The following is an 18484-nucleotide window of genomic DNA, read 5'->3' on the forward strand; positions in this document are numbered from 1 at the left end:
GTAAAACAATTCAAGCATAAAGGCTAAAGAAAGCCACTATAAAGTATATTTGGGTTAGTACTCCAATCACTTTCTCCATAGGGAAATTGATTTGAATGATAACCCCGAGGTTGTTAATCGATGGTACATGCTTTTGTTGAAGCCATCTGTTCGCATTATTTCAACTTTTTTCAAAATATCTTTTAACAGCGAAACTCGCGGTGAAAAACTATGTTACCCATGATGATGTAAAGGAAATTACACCAATCAAATCCTGCCAAAAGAGCTCTTTAGCTCCACCAAATCCCATGATGCACTGCGTTTGACATAATATGTTGTGGCTGCATCTGAAATCGCATACTTCCCTACTATAAAGGCCCTGTCCCAAATGGCACCCTAAACCCTTGGGGTCTTCCTACGAGTCTGCACTTTCATGATATAACGCCGCTTTGACTGTCGGGAACAAGTCCGTGTGGGGCTCGGCAGAAGTGTGCATATCGACTGCAAAGGGGACGCTCGCAAGCCCCCTTCTGAGACCTAAAATGACAAATGGGACGCCCTACAGTCTCATAGGCTTAATACCAAGTCGGTACTGAAATGTTAAAAACGTGACACTTTGAGCACTGTTGAGCGCAATGGCAGCCATTTTAAGTCCACAAGACCGAAAGTGCACATGAAGTGTGCTATTTGGGACAGGGCCATAGTGGGCGAAAAATAGTATGTGCCAAAAGATGTGTGTCCGAATTAACAGTACTTAAAAATAGTAGGGAAAAAGTAACTGGATGACCAACTCTATACACTGGGCAAAGTCAAAAAAGGCCATATTTTTTGTGGTCTTTTAATGGTTTTAACTATTTTAGTCAATCTCTTGTTTTTTGTTTTTTTGTTTTTTTTTACAAATCTCTGGGCAGGAAATCAGCACAAATAGTGTAGATAAAGTAACTTAGCACAAAATAGCATTCCTCAACTTGCAGACAGTGTTTACAGGAGGAAGAGTCAGTGTTTTCCACTCAGTGTTAATGGCTTCAAATGGCTGCTATTTTCTCCAGTACTACAAAGCATTACATTACTTATTTACAGAGCACTAGCTCACCAATACCAGCAGGTAAATCTTGTGTTTCATTGTGATTCATCACTGCAAAACACTTTCTTTCTGTCTTTGATGTTTTTCTGAGATTTTTTGCTAAATTCCTGACCAATAATTTTTGGTTAAGACAATTAAAAGCTTTTGGCCTAGAGTGTGTGTGTGTGTGTATATTAGGGCTGTGCAATTAATCGAATTTCGATTTCGATTTCGATTTTGCCTCCCAACGATCACCAAAATAGTACAATCGAGAAAAAACGATTATTTTGCCTTGCGTTCTGAATGAAACGCGCATGCGCTCATCCGCCCCTCCCGAAGCCACAATCTCTCTCAGATCGGGAGTCTCGTGTGCATATCATCCGCTGGAATTTAAAAACTCTGCGCGAGTAAAGATGGCAGAAGGAGGGCAGTTACAGCAGCGTTTGGTGAGCAAAAAAGGCAAAACCAACTCCGTTGTCTGGGAACAGTTTGGCTTCGAGGAATCAGACGACGAGCAAAAACATGTTACGTGCAAGATTTGCTACATGTAGTGTCTGCAACGCAAGAGAACACCACGAATTTGTTTAACCACTTGAAAATTAAACAGAGTGATCTATGACAATCTAATATAGAAACAAAAACTGACGAGAGCAGGGATGCCGTGTAAACGTCCTTTTTTCCCCCTCATATTTTTCAAATAATTCTCTCTTTGTAAACTTTGTTCAATGCATGCGAGTGCTGTCGTATGTTCGAATATGACCAGTCGTTTTCACCGTCATCACCCGGGTTTAGTGCCAGAAGACGCGAATGAGAAGCCGCGCGCTGTGAGAAAATGTATCTGTATCTGATAATGTATCATCCGAGAGCGCGCACACGTCTCTCAGCGCGCAAATATTGAGTTCTCTTTCAAGTCTTGCTCTTGAACGGACAAACTCACACAAAACGTATGTCAACATGTCCATCTTGATGAGTATCTTAGCAGACATAGTCTGTATATGCCTTAAGTGAACTTTATACAGTCGAGAAAGACGACGCATATCCGATCCGGATTTAATAGCTTTTGTAAGTTTAATAGGATTAATCTTTAATTTATGCACTCAAATATGCAATGTTATTTTACATTTGAGACATTTCTGTACCTGAAAACTAATGTTAGACGTACCTGAAAAGCATATCTAGCCGAACCATATTGTTTATCTTATTTATTTGTGATTATCATTTTTACGTGAATACTTTTATACTTTGATTTGAATATATGTTATATTATTTATTTTAATAGTTCAAAAAGTACAACAAATGTTACAATTTCAATTGAATTGTTGAAAGGTGTATTTTTAATAAATACAACACATTCCCAAAGTCATGTGAAATAATCGTGTTACATAATCGTGATTTCAATATTGACCAAAATAATCGTGATTATGATTTTTTCCATAATCGAGCAGCCCTAGTGTATATTATATATATGTTGTTCGCAAAGCTTTATGGGATTGTTGTCTTGTTGCCTTTGTATTTTCGTCCGACTATCAAATACTTTTTTTGGTTCAAATAAATGTTTGTAATGTTGTGATGCACCTTGTAGCTGGTTGGTTTGCTTCATGCCTTTTAGCTCTTTGATGAGAACTTTTTATAAATCAATATGGGAAAAATTAATGCAAAAAAATAGTGCTGGGAATCGATAAATTTTTTTTAAAACTAATTAATCGATTTTTTCATGTAATTAATCGTGATTAATCGCAAGTTTTGAATTTTTTTTTATTTTGATATTGTAATCATTTCAGTTACTCTCCAAATTAATGTAGAAACAATTTAAAGTCAGTATATTTTAAATATGTGCTGTATTGTCATTTTTTATGAATGAAGGCCAGTATCACTGATAATGTCTCTATGAAACATTAATGACGTTACATTACAGTATAACTGAAAGCTCCCAATTTCAACATTTATTAGGCTTTAAAAAAAACAACTTTTAATTTAAGTGAACTTAAAACAATCTTTACATAAACCCATTATAATAAATGTTATATTTACCCATGGCCTTCCCTGTTAGACATATACAGAAATGTAATAGTTATCAAACACCTTTATTAACTACATAAATAATAAATGAAATATAGATGAATCATCATTAAAGCTACACTTTTCTCTGTTCCCGTTGTTCTTTGATGAACATTAATGACAGGCATCATCAGTGCTGCTGTCACTTTAAGAACGGCCGCTGACGAACATGATGCGGATCTCATGCGCTTACCCGCGCATCTCATTTCCTCACAACTCTTTAAGTTAATTTAAGATGTTATTTAACTCATTTAAGACTCCTAATATGAGAATACTCGAAATGTCTCTCTGTGTTGTTGTTATTGTTTGTTCAAGAGCAAAAGAACAAAACTCGATGTGAGCAGGAGACTGACGTGAGTCTGTCTGTGTGTCGAGTGTGTGTGTGTGTGTCAGAGTGTCATGAGACGCAGCCACACAGACCGGACACTGACACACAAACACAGGACATTGACATACAGCGCGTTCTCTTGTGTCTTGTTGCGCTTGTAAGCATTTACATGAATAGGAGCGTGATCATGTAACGCTAGGCAAAAATAGATATAAAAATGGACGCTGCGTTATTTGCGTTAAATATTTTGAATGCGCTAAGCTGAAAAAATGAATCGCCCGCGTTAACGTGTTAATTTGCCCAGCCCTACAAAAAATACTTCCGGAACCAACAGCGCTGAAAAAGTGGACTCTAATGTTGTCAAAAGTACCGACCGTGATACCAAGTCGGTACTGAAATGTAAAAAAAATTGACACTTTGAGCGCTGTTGAGCTGTAATCATAAACACCTCTGACTGGCCATTGTGCTCACACGCTCATCGCATGTGTCTGTGATTGGCTACAAAGATCAACGCACAGGAGCGTTTGAAAGCACACGAAAGTGTTTTGAAAGCGGGAGCATCTGAAAGGATGGTTCATACGCTCCCGTGTGTATCCGTGTAAGCACTCTGTGAAAAGCGTTATTGATGTACATTTATAAAATGTTTTTGAAGCACTGGTCATTGTAGCCAATCACAGGCATATTTGATGAGCGTGTGAGCACAATGGCCAGTCAGAGGTGTTTACGATTCCGCTCAACAGCGCTCAAAATAAACAAATTTAAATTTCAGTACTGACTTGGTATCGCGATCAGTACACTACTCTAATGCACTCTATACTTTCAGTGTGCATTCGCTAAGTGGTCATGAAGTATACTGTGAAAAAGGGTACAAAAAATCCCCTTTAAGCCCAACATCTTGTTTTTTTGTGCTCTTCTAGAGCAGGTTTTCCTGCATGAATGTTTACTATTTCCTCATATTCTCCATTGTTGCGGCTCCTCTCTTCCCAGTCTGTCAGTAACGCTCTGTTTAGTTCCTGTCTCTATGAAGCCCCTCCTTCTGAAAGCACACTGTGCTCTGATTGGCTGGCTGGAGCAGTGTGTTGTGATTGGTCAAGCGCTTCGAGCATGTTTGGGAAATGTCCCGCCCCTTACCATAACCGTCAGTTTCAACACACTACTAACTAACTCAACCAGGCCCCGCCCCTTTATTCTGCGTATTCATTATTTAAATGAGGAATATTGTGATGTGTTCGTTCCCGGAAGAAAACTCAAAGCTACAATGGAGGCGTTTCAGGAGTTCAGAAACACTGATATGGAGAAGAACTCAGAGCTGGAGGGACTTTGCAAACCTTTTTCATTCTCAAACAACAACAAATCAAAACAGTTTTTTCTGTGGTACTGCACATCATGTCACAGATATTCCTTTATCACCGAACTGATCCTTTCTAACCTGCTTCAGCTTCTTCTTCTTGTCTTTAATGGACATGTTCTTGTCTTGTATGATGCTCTCCAGCAGCTCCACGATGGCACCCTGAGATCCAGAGACCCTCTGCTGCTCAAACTCCTCTCTGCTGATCTGTCTGCAGAACGAGTGAGCCAGAGACGCCACAGAGGTGTCTGTGTCCGCACCCGCATACTTTATCTGGAAGAAACCAAAGCATGCGAGGAAATCAGCATGAGATGTCCATCACAAAGCTCATTACACAAAAGCTTCTCAACACAATTCATATTTGCATCTCTTCAAAACTTGAATTATTTATTTTCAAAACTAGGCACAGTATGTAAGTTTCACCACTAGAGGTCGCTTATTCAAAACAAAGGCGTGGCTTGAAGACCCCGTGAATGAGCGTGGGATCATGGGAGTTGTCATCTTCACTTCCACAGCCGATGGAAAGCAATCCAACAGGATTTAGAAATCATGTTCATGTGTGAGCTAATGTATTATAGTTTTATCATCGTTGGAAATGTTTAGGATAATGTAAGCACACAAGTCAACCAAATCTAACATTGTTGTAGTGTTTTGGGATATTTTAATCTGAAAATCTTACATATTGTGCCTTTTAAAAAAAAAAGAGTGGAGAAATAAGCCCTGCACAAAAAGACAACTTCAAAATTGACTTACGATTCTTACTTTAACACCTTTTACACTTTACAATAATTTGTCAACATTAGCGCATTAGTTAACGTGAACAAACTATGAGCAATATATATTTACAGCATTTATTAACCTTTGGTAATGTTAGTTACTAGGGATGCCACAATTCTCAATATAATATTGAACCGTTCGGTATGGCATTCACGGATCAATATGCGCTTGTGAATTGCGGTTTTGCATTTAATTAATTATTTTTCAACAAATTCTTTCATTTGCCTCCATCCCAATATACTGAACAACGCAACATACATTCACATCACACGCTAGTGTTAGAGTTATACTCACAGAACACTACAGTTATTCACAATCACCAAAGTTCATTATTTGCATGCGTTTTAAAGCCTTGCCGGTTTCATTCGCGTGCGTGGTTTTAACATGCGCTTTTCCAAGCACCTGTCAAACTAGGGATGGCGAAAACTAAACATTTTCTTGACCGACCAACGAGCCTCATTAGCCGGTTGAAACCGGTTAACCGATTAGTTTAAAATATGCTGCGCTATTTGAAATAACAGCCGCGAGCCGCGCCTGCAATTTCGCAACTCTGTCGCATCTCTACGCCCTCCATCAAGCGTTGACGCCGAAGCCCCGTGTGAATGCGGCGTCACACACACACTGTCCCGGCGCCGCCGCCTCCCTTCCACTCACGTCACTTTTTTAAAATCCCCTACAGCGCGAAACATGTGTCCCGCAAACGCGGCGCAGAGGAGCTTGTTTGTAATCGGAGGACAAATGGCTCCTTAGTTTCTAAATGGTTTGGGTACAAGGTGATCGCGTTGAAAATAAAGGCATTTGTCTAGCGTTAGAAGCTCATTTGAAACATTGCCGTGGCTCATTTAAGAAAATGACAGCTCCGAAGAGATGCCGCTTTAGTTCGAGGTAGTGCTAACAATAATTAAGAAAGATGATGATCAACACCTTATGTGTTACCACTGAAATGTAGATGTAATATATTTCCAAATGTAAGCCCATCTTATGCGGAATGTTGTCTAATAGACTGCAACACGATAAAACCAATGGATAAAACAGGCACCTTCAGAATGTGTAAAAGACGCACCGGCCAAGGCAGGTCTAACTCACTGTGCCTTCTAATTAAGCACTGTATCACACAAGTTGCATCTGTGTCATTCTTTTTGGTGAAATGGTCCCACACACTACTTTTCTTTGCACGCTTCATACTGTCGTCTGCCCTGCTAACCTCGAGTGTTTTAGCCTGTTTACTTTTTGCAAACCTTGTGAGCGCGCAAACCCAAACGCTGTAACCTCGCGCCAAATGTTTTTATTGGTTTATTAAGTACAAACAGGCGAGTTATGAAAAATTGAGTGTGAGGGATTTGTTCACTTCACACAAAAAGATTTTGGAATGAGATGGCTAACTGTAGTAGCGTTTAGTCCACTGTTTATAATAGCCTAATTTAGAGATCACTTTTTTTTTTTTAACCAACAACTTTGATCGGTTAATGTTGATACGGTCAACCATCGGTCAAGCGGTCATCGGTTAACATCCCTATGTCAAACACGTGATTATTGGACTAAGTAGTCGTCTTACTGCACTAATACTGTCAAATACACACAAGGTTTACATAAACACAGTCGGTTATGTCTAAAGTGAAAGTAAAATCGGCGTGTATCTCTATATTAGATGCACGCAGGTCTTAAAGTGACAGCAGCGCAGCCTATAGTGAACACGCTGTCCTTAAAGGGACAGTTCACCTCTAAAATAATGTCATTATTTACTCACTCTAATATTGTTTCAAACCTGTATTCATTTCTCGATTACAGAATTTTCATTTTTGAGTGAACTATCCCTTTAATGTTAAAGGGGTGGTAAAACACATTGTTTTGAAGGCTTGATTGTGTTTGTGGGGTGCACTGTAACATGTGTTAATGCTTCGTTTTTTTTAAAAAATCATTATTTTTCATATATTTGACATTTATTCTACACTGCTCTGTCCCTCCTTGTAAAACGGTCTGATGCTTTCCGGGTTGTATGAAGCCAGTCCCTCAAAAATACGCAATGGGCTCAGATTGGTTAGCTGGCGCAGTGTGTTGTGATTCGCTAACCGCAGTGTATGTTTGTCGGAAACGTCACGCCCCTTACCTTACCGGTAGACTTTGCTTTGGTCAGTATTAGAAACGATGGCGTCAATAAAACCACACCAATCTGAGCCCGAATCAGACCCAGAACATTTGAGTGAAGATGATCGAGCAGAACCTGTTCAGTCCTAATGAGTAAAGACTGCGGATCTATAGTGATCGCTACTGAATGGCACTGTTACTTTTGTATTTTTAGAACGATTATAGCCAAATATCTGTCGCAAGAACTATTAACCCAAAACACTAAACACTGGCTTTTAGGGATGCACCGAAATGAAAATTCTTGGCCGAAACCGAAAACCGAAAAAGAGGAAACCAAGGCCGAAAGCCGAAAACCGAAACACCGAAATAAATTATGCCAAATATTAGTACCATAGCATTTATGGCTATGACTGTGTACCTACTTACTAAAATCAAGGCATTGCAATTGCATACATTAATATTAACGTTTCAAAGAATAAATCAATTACAAATTATGCCAATATTTATTTAGCACATTGCAACAATGCACAGTATAAAATAAAATTCAAACTAAAATGTTTAACTTGACCCCACTCATTTGTACATTAAATAATAATGTACAGGCCTACAGAAAGGTTTTTAAATTAAATGTTCTCTCATAAAAACAAAGTGCATTTAGGTCTAGTGCATTTAAAAATTTTCTCTGTAGGACTACTACAAGAAAGTGCATTCAGAACAAGTGCAACTGCTTAAAGATAAAACTATTTTCTCTGTAGGCCTTCAACATAATAGTGTATCAAAGCAAAGACTGCCATTGCCCATATGTTAACTGTAGAATAGGGGTGTAACGGTACACAAAACTGACGGTTCGGTACAGCAGTTTTACAAAATGACTTTTTATTTATTTTTATTGGTTAACTGAAAAAAAAAAGTCTGTCCTTAAATGAATTAAATTATAACTAAAAGTTTATTGAATATATTGCTCTAAACTATATAGGGAGCCCTTACTTGCACATTAATATTAAAGGTTAAAAACAGAGCCCAAACTATTTGCCTAAATTCAGTTGCTATGTATTTTTAGGTCTAATAATCAACACTCAAATAACATCGTACACAAACATGTACACTTCACATAAGGCAGTTTTTTGCAATAACTTCTAAATCTAATTATAAAATAGTTTTTTATCCAATTCGTTGTTGAAATATAATCATTTATACACAGTGTCTGTCATTTTATTTAAACATACATGAAATAATCAAGACATCATTAACAGGTTAAGTAGAATATAATGAATATAATGGCTAATATAGGTCATATATTTAGTGAAAGAGTTGATTTTTCAAGTGAACGAACAGCTGTGGACACTGAGGTGCCTGAGGTAAATGATGCTACATGACTGTTTAGTTTATAGCAGTTATTGAGGGTCTTTCTGCCGTTGAAACACTGACTGAGCGATTACACCACATATGATACGTGACAGTAAGTTGTAATGTATCCTCAACACACCTTAGATGTTCATTCATGTTTATTCTTAAGGAAGAGATGATCGATCGCGTTCGCAGATGATCGCGTTCACGCGCGCGCGCTGCCGCCAGATTGAAGTGTGTTCCGCGCTTAAAACATGCCCACTGTTAAAGATTGCGTTCGGTTTCACTGTGAAGTCTGGTCCTCTTCTCATCATGAGCTCTCCTCAACATGAGCTCTCGCTGTCAGTGCCTGTGCGTGGAGCAGACGTGGGTGTTTCTCAGATATACTGAAATACGTCCACACCGCAGACATGTTGCTTCAGACAAGCACGTGCAGGTCGCGGTTTCTGTTTGCGTCATCACAACATTTCGGCCATGTTGTTTCGGTGATAAAAGTCTTTCGGCCGAAAACCGAAAATGCACTTTTGGGGCATTTTCGGCCGAAAATTTTCGGTGCATCCCTACTGGCTTTACTATAGTAGCAAATCACACACAGAACCATGTTTAGCATGCCTGTAGATACATAATACATAAAAGCTCTAATCAAAGAATCATTTACACTAATGTCAGGTTCGCTGTTGAGATTTTAACGTTAGTGTTTGTAACGATAGGTGTTCGTCGGATAACGTTAAGTATGAATAAGCATTTAACAGACTGGTTTGCAGAACAGCGTTGTCATCTGTTTACTTCCTTGCTACAACCTATTACAGGAAAACACATCGATGAAAAATAAATCAGACTTACAGGTTGTGGCCCGTAAACAGCTTCTGTTTGTAAATCCAGCTTTCAGGTCAAGCCGTTGTGCATATCCTGCATTGAACTCGCGAACATTGTGAAAGTTTTCCTCCGTGAAATGTGCTGCGGGAGGGAGCCCCGCGCGCGTCGTGCATTCACACACTGGCAGTGTTTGTCTTAAGGCCAATTTATACTTCTGCGTCGAGTGCACGCAGAGGGTACGGCGTACCCTACGCATAGACGCGTTGGATACGCCGTACCCTATGCCGTACCCTGACGCGCACCTCTCCAAAAATGTAACAACGCGTCAATTCTACGCGGACCGCAAGCGCTGTGATTGGTCTGCGAGAACCCCTCCCTCAGGTCAATAAATAAATAAAAAATCTGCGATAGGAGTGTGTGTCTGTGTGTCCAGAAATGGAATGATAGTTCCTTACGTCTGCTATAACACAATATTTTGCAGTCCAGCGATTCTTTATGCTAGTAAATAAATACATAGATCCACTGAGTATAGTTTATTTATTTTCTCATTAAAACCAAAGATGTTAATCAGTAATTGTATATCAAGAACAGGGACACATTAGGGTATATTTCGTGAATGAAGTCTCCGCAACAGCAATCGATTGCTCGAGCCACCGCTACTGAAAACAGCGGCCACGAGCTCCGCATGGTTTCACAAATGCATTCCAGCGCCAGATCGCCTTATTTAACTTTACTAATCAACTAGAGATGCTTAATTTGTATTAGATACAACAACTCAAGCTGCAAGAAAAGCCGCTCTCTCACTGCTGCTGATATTCCGACATGAATGTACAGATTCTACAGATCAAGCTGCTTCTTCTTCGGCTGTTGTCTTGATTACACCAACATGCCCGAGGACACTGCCTACTAGCGTCTGCATGTGGAATTGCACATTGACGCAGACAACAGCGCAGAAGTATAAATGCTCACGACGGCGTTGGCTAAGCGCGTAGCCTACGGCGTACACTACGGCGTACACTACGGCGTACACTCGACGCAGAAGTATAAATGGGCCTTTATGCAGCTGACGTTGTGCAAATCCGGTGTTGAACTCGCGAACATTGTGATAGTTTCCCTCCGTGAGATTTGCTGCATGGAGCTCTGCACTTGCCTGTTCCCTTCTGTCTCAAACACACGTGCATATAACATGTTGTATGTTAAACGCTCTGCAACGCACCCCCGTCCCAATGAAGGCTGAACAGAGCAAGTACCCCAGACCTGCAATCCGGATGAATATAACAGCGTTTCCTCTGCATCGCGGCAACAACACTCCAGCCTACTAACCACAACAGCGCCGCGATACAAAATGGCCTCACCCCCCCCATATTTAATATTCTCGGAGGAGGGGTTTATGTAAATATTGAGCCTGGTGATGTCACCAACCCTGGAGGAATGTGTGTAGTCGCCTACTGGCCGTTTGCTGTAGTTCTTAGAAACTGATTTCTTTAAAAGCAAATATCTCCCTTTGCTTTAAACTTTGAACGTTGTAACTTTGCAGATGTTGTTTATGCTAAAGCAACAACATTACACGCTAGCTTAAGTTAGAATAGTGAAATCGTGGTTTACCACCCCTTTAAAACAACAACAAAAGACAAAGAGAAAATCACTCACTGCTCTTGACTAAAAACTAATACAGTAGCTTTAATAAGAATCAATGTATATTTTATAGTGAAGTCTGTGAAGTGTTTTATTTTTACATTTATTCATTCAATTTCATACTTAAATGCTGCTGTACAGCTCTGAGCTGCCAGTGTAAATCTTTATATATATTTATTTTATATTATACTATACACTAGGAATGTGTACAAGGTTTTTTTTTAAGTAAAGTTTTAAGTTTAAGTAAGGGTTTTCAATTATTTTAAGTAAAATAAAGAAAGAGTATTGCATTAAAAAAATTGTCTTTTTTCTCCATAACCTCTTGCGGTTCCTGTCGCTTAAGAATAGAATAGCAAAAAACTGATGTGACAAGCCATCAGAACCGAACCGAACACCGTGGTTAAAAACCGAGGTATGTATTGAACCGTGGATTAACTGTATTGTTGCATCCCTATTAGTTACTAAAAATACAATTGTTCATGTTAGTTCACAGTGCATTACATAATGTTAACAGACAACTTTTGACTTTAAAAATGTATTAGTAAATGTAAAAATTGACTTAGATTAATAAAAGCGGTAGAAGTATTGTTCATTGTTAGTTCATGTTGAATGTAGTTAATGCCTGTTAACAAATGAAATCATAGTAAAGTGTGACCAAATTTTCCTGTGCACAACGATAATAATTTATAATGTTTATTTCATTTTTATTTTTAGCTACTCTGCTCTGATATAACCAAGGCTTTATGGGCAGGCAAGAATAAAATGTATCTACAAGAATTATTACATTAATTTCAGTGTTGGGTGTAATGCATTGCCAAGTAAAAAAAATACTTATTTTCCCATGAAAAAGTAAAGTATGGGATTACTCTTAATTTTTCTGTAATCTAATTAGTTACTTCTGATATAATTGCATTAAATACTGTATAGACTATAGACTAATTATATGTAAAAATTTCAACAAAATATAAATGTAACATCTAATGTTAAAATGTATGTTTTTTTAAATAATTTATGCAGTTTTATATGATTTATTTGAAAGAATTAAAGAGCAGTTTCATGTCCATCTAGAAAGGAATTAGTGATAAGTAATGCAATACTTTTTACTACAGTAATGTAATAACACTGTTGAACATGTAATTAGAGTAACTTACCCAACACTGATTAATTCCCATTTATTGTTCTGTTTCTCTCAGAAATAGTTAAATATGCCGTTTCATATTTTCAATCAGTTCTCCAGCATGTAATGAATGATGTGGGGCGCTGACCTGAACTCTTCTGAGGTGGGACAGATGCTCCTCGACAGATTTCCGCAGATTGGACGGCACCTTCAGCACACTGTCATGGTTATCAATCATAAACGTGACCAGCTTTGTGGCCAACAGCTCATCCAAGTCCACCTCATCCGCAGATCCCAGAATGCACCGCGAGAAGGTCTGGACCATCTGCATCCACAAGAGACAGACCGTGTGAAAGCTGCTTGTCCAATCTACTGAACGCTGAGCTGAATTAGAAATGAACTATAGTGACCAGAGTTCGTGAGTTACCAGAGTTCGTGCTCCTATGGTGTCGTTCAGAGGGGGGAGTGAGGGGTTGGCGCAGACTTTAGCCATCAGACGCATTAACAGCTGCAGTTTACGGCGATTGGCCGGAGGAAGCAGGAGACAGCAGACCTGCAGCGCTTCAACCGCAACCGGCTGCTTCTGCAGAAGACCTGCGCGAGGAACACCCAAATAACAAACAACATCATTAATACTCATTCAGAGCCTAGTTGATGAGAATCCCTATATATGTGGAGTTGTTGGTCCAGTGGGTTAAACCATGGAACTGATACGCAGAAGGTTGCTGGTTCGATCCCAGCGGTCACCACCAGTGTGTCCTTGAGCAAGGCACTTTACTCCATGTTGCTCCAGGGGGATTGTCCCTGTAAGTCGCTTTGGATAAAAGCGTCTGCCAAATGCATAAATGTAAATGTATTATTAACAATAAAATAAAGTATTACACACACACACACACACACACTATCATTTTAAAGTTAGGGCGTGGTAAGATTTGAAGTCTCTTCTGCTCACCAAGGCTGCATTTATTTGATAAAAAATACAGTAAAAATAGTGAAATATTATTTATATTTTAAAAAACTGTTTTCTATGTGTATAAATATAATATATACTCTTTTTCAGCGATCATTTTCCAGGACATTTTCAATTTTACGACAGCGAGAATAAAAGACAAGGATCAAACCCTATATATTGCTCTCTAAGTCTAGCAAGTATTATGTATGTTTGTGTATAATTATTATGGGTAATGTATGTGCATGGATATATATGTATAGATGTATATATGGGAGATAAACTATATATATATATATATATATATATATATACAGTCCCCTCCAAAAGTATTGGAACAGTGAGGACTATTCCTTTATTTTTTCTGTAGACTGAAAACATTTGGGTTTGACATCAAACAATTTATATGAGACAAAAGATCAACATTTCAGCTTTTATTTCCAGGCATTTACATCTGGATCTGATACACAACTTAGAAGATATAACCTTTTGTTTGAACCCACCCAATTCTTATGTGACCAAAAGTATTGGAACAGATTAACTTAAAATAGATTAAAGTGAATAAGACTTAATATTTAGTTGAAAATCCTTTGTTTGCAATAACTGCATCAAGCCTATGACCCATTGACATCACCAAACTTTTGCATTCTTCTTTTGTAATGCTTTTCCAGGCTTCCACTGCAGCCTCTTTCAGTTGTTGTTTGTTTTGGGGGGTTACTCCCTTCGGTCTCTTTTTTAGCAGGTAAAATGCATGCTCTATAGGGTTTAAGTCTGGAGATTGACTTGGCCAGTCTAAAACCTTCCACTTTTTGCCCCTGATGAACTCCTTTGTTGGTTTGGCACTGTGTTTTGGGTCATTATCTTGCTGCATGATGAAGGATCTCCCAATCAGTTTGGTTGCATTTTTCTGTACATTGGCAGACAAAATGTTTCTGTACACTTCAGAGTTCATTTTGCTGCTGCCATCATGTGTTACATCATCAATGAAGATCAATGAGCCCGTCCCAGAAGAAGCCATGCAAGCCCAAGCCATGACATTACCTCCACCGTGTTTCACAGATGAGCTTGTATGTTTGGGGTCATGAGCAGATCCTTTTTTTCTCCAAACTTTAGCCTTTCCATCACTTTGGTAGAGGTTAATCTTTGTCTCATCAGTCCATAAAACTTTGCCCCAGAATGTTTGAGGCTTGTCTCTGTAGTTTTTGGCAAATTCCAGCCTGGCCTTCTTATTCTTCTTGCTAATGAGAGGTTTGCATCTTCTGGTGTAGCCTCTGTACTTTTGTTCATGAAGTCTTCTGCGGACAGTAGACTGTGATACCTTCACTCCTGCCCTCTTGAGGTTGTTGCTGATGTCACTAACAGTTGTTTTAGGGTCTTTCTTTACAGCTCTCACAATGTTTCTGTCGTCAACAGCTGATGTTTTTCTTGGTCTACCCATTCGAGGTCTGTTACTTAGTACACCAGTGGTTTCTTTCTTCTTCAGGACATTCCAAATGGTTGTACTTGCTATGGTCAATGTTTGTGCAATGGCTCTGATTGATTTTCCATCTTCTCTCAGCTTCACAATTGCTTGTTTTTCACCCATAGACAGCTCTCTGGTTTTCATGTTGGTTACACGTCTAACTATAAATGCAGTCTGCACAGGCAAAACCCAAATCTGAAACTGAGTGCAGACATTTAGCATGCTATTTATTGTTTGAATAATCAATGAAATAGGACACACCAGGGCAACAAAACACACCTGTCAGTCACATGTTCCAATACTTTTGGTCACATGAGAATTGGGTGGGTTCAAACAAAAGGTTATATCTTCTAAGTTGTGTATCAGATCCAGATGTAAATGCCTGGAAATAAAAGCTGAAAGATTGATCTTTTGTCTCATATAAATTTTTGGATGTCAAACCCAAATGTTTTCAGTCTACAGAAAAAATAAAGGAATAGTCCTCACTGTTCCAATACTTTTGGAGGGGACTGTATATATATATATATATATATATATATATATATACATACACACATTCATTTTTATTGCTCGAAATGAACTTCAATCAATCAATCAATCAATCAATCAATCAATCAATCAATCAATCAATCAATCAATCAATCAATCAATCAATCAATCAATCAATCAATCAATCAATCAATCAATCAATCAATCAATCAATCAATCAATCAATATAAGCTCTTAATCATATATTATGACCAAGGAAGAAAAAAAATCATAAAACTTGTATTTTTCACTACAGAATAAAAAATGTAATTGCAACTTTTTATCTCGCTATTCTGATTTTTTTTCTCTCGCAAAAAGTTGGTATTTTTTCCCTCAGAATTGGACTTTATATCTCACAAAATTACGATTTTCAATCCTGAAAAAAGAAGCAAGAATAGCACATTTAGCAATTTTGACTTTATATTCTTTATATCACAATTATGTAAACTCTTTTTGTGAGAAAATGTTTTAGAATTGTGAGATAAAAAGTTTCTGTAACCAACGGTAATTGTTTTGGGCCAGCGATAAACTCTTTGTTTTTAACTTTAAAAAAATAATAATTTTCCAGGACATTTGACATTTTCACAGATTTTCAAGTTTTTTCCAGGACAAGTGGGAACCCTGTATGTGAATATATAGTAAAGTGTAATTTATTCCTGTGATCAAAGCTGAATTTATCATCATTACTCCAGTCTTCAGTGTCACATGATCCTTCACAAATCATTCTCATATGAGGATCTGATGCTCAACAAACATTTATGAATCTTTTGAAATATTATAAATGTCTGTACTGTCACTTTTAAATTAGTTTAATTTATCCTTGCTGAATAAAACTATTAATTTCTTTCGAAAAAAAGAAAGAAAAAGAAAGACCCCAAACTTTTGAACAGTAGTGTATATATATATATGGATTAGGGAGGGGTATTTGGGGTTGGTGATTGGCACAAATATAGATTTATCTTGATTCAGTATCAATTCATATGTATATAGCCTACTGTACATATAAGGAAAAATAAGTTTGCCTTTTTAGCACTATTTCAAACTATTTAAATGATATTTGCTCACATTCATTAATATTCACTTTTTTGTGCTTGTATAAGTATCGTTAAAAATATTAGGATGCAAGTTATTAATGTTTTAAAATTTCACATTTAGAGAAATCTAGCGTTTAATCATGTCTAAATGTATTCAAATCCAAAACCTAAAAATAAGTAAGCAGTTATGATCTGCAATACTTTTTTGAGCAACTAGACTAGATACATGTATATTGATTAAAGAGCCATACAGACACCTATAGTGGGTAAACCATGGCATTACAAATTAAATTAATTATTTTTCCAGACACATAATGACTCTAATTTGCATTGGATTTCTCCATTTTAACATTAATTACTACACTAATTGTAATATAAATAAGAAAAAATATATTAGAAGTATTTATTTTTATTTAATTCATTAAATGGTCATTAATGGACCATAATTATTGCACAAATAATAGGCCTATTTAGTACCAAAAGATCTCCTCAAAATATTCAATAAATATTATTAAACTAAAATATAGAACATTTATTTAATTGAAAAATAGTTAAGGTGTATGGTCACATTTGACCACCAATGAGTACAAGTGTGACCAATTAGTAAGGAATACATGAGGGCTAAATACAAAAGCATTAACATTAATGTTAAGATGTTGGATCTCCATCACTCTCCATAATAAAATCATACTGTAAATGTGGTTGACGTAATAATGTGTGACAGAGAGACGGAGGGAGAGCAGGGAAAGAAAGTGCAGCTGAACGAATACGCTGCGTGTTTTAAATAGGGTAAAAAAAAAAGAAAGAATAACGACACGCAATATGTGGCGGCCGGTGTTGATTCTGTGGCGCACCGCCACGAATTAGTCTATGTGTGGGAAACACTGTATGTATATATATATAGTAAATTAATATGTTTGTATACTTAATTTTTAAACATAATTCATTCAACGATTTTTCAAAATCTCTAAATTCAGACAGTTATTGATATCAGTCAGTTATCACTTGATCCTAAAAATATCAAAATAGACGGGTGTGAGCTGAATAAACGGTTCTGCATGCATCTCTGATCGTGTGAATAACTTGTAACTCACCCAAAATACTGACAAATATTTCATACAGATGGAACGTCAAAAGTGGTTCTCTCAGTCTCTGAAAATGTTCTGCAACTGTCCTGAAGACGTCCCTCTCAAACCCTGGATACATGGGCTGCCTGGTGTCACTGCCATTGGGCCCTACAGATGATGCCAATTCAGAGATTCAGTGTAAAGTATTATAAAACAGATCCAAAATCTAAAGCCGTTGTAAAATACATGCATACAGACATCATATTTAACTCCATACTGATATGGAAAGCAGCTTGACAACCTATAGTATGGACAATATATAGTAGGGATGTAACAATATAGTGTATATTGAGATATCGCAATATAAAAATGCGACAATATGTATCGTTGATGTAAACGATATGATTCACGATATAGAGTTAGTTTTACCCCAGGCTCAGCTCATTGTGTTTATAAGGTATAATTCACCCAGAAATTTAAATTCTGTCATCATGTACTCACCCTTAAACCTATAACGAATATATTTTTCAAGAAACCAGAGAAAGATTTCTGTCCCTCCATTTAAAGTCCATTCCTCTCAAACTTAAAAGATCCCAAAAATGTCGTAAAAATAATCAATCAAGTGGTTTAATCCAAATCTTCTGAAGAGACACGATGGCTTTATATGATGAACAGATTTAGACGCGCATACTGTAGTAAACACGGACGTTCAGATGATTGCGTCATGCGCGAAAACAACATGAGAGTGAGTAAATACAGAACTAACCATTTACAGTTTGGGAATAGTTATTTTGACGCGCTTTCTTGCGATTAGAACTGAGATTGCATTGATCATCTGAAGCACACACGCTGGGATGGCACTCCACAAAGTGGAAGTGCAAACATCATTTA

General features: G+C 37.6%; 1 protein-coding gene across 1 annotated transcript in view; it reads right to left on the reverse strand.

Moving 5' to 3' along the window:
- The window catches only part of LOC307118362 (DEP domain-containing protein 1B-like), a 42602-nt gene that overhangs the window by 3061 nt on the left and 21057 nt on the right, over positions 1 to 18484 (reverse strand). The window contains exons 7-10 of the mRNA XM_079803974.1: positions 17621 to 17761; positions 12981 to 13147; positions 12702 to 12878; positions 4858 to 5049 (exon numbers count right to left, since the gene is read on the reverse strand). Of these exons, the coding sequence (XP_079660100.1) occupies positions 4858 to 5049; positions 12702 to 12878; positions 12981 to 13147; positions 17621 to 17761 (677 nt within the window). The remainder of the gene's footprint in view (positions 1 to 4857; positions 5050 to 12701; positions 12879 to 12980; positions 13148 to 17620; positions 17762 to 18484) is intronic.

This window comes from Gobio gobio (assembly GCF_949357685.1).
Source record: "Gobio gobio genome assembly, chromosome: 22".
In the NCBI taxonomy this organism is placed as follows: domain Eukaryota; kingdom Metazoa; phylum Chordata; class Actinopteri; order Cypriniformes; family Gobionidae; genus Gobio; species Gobio gobio.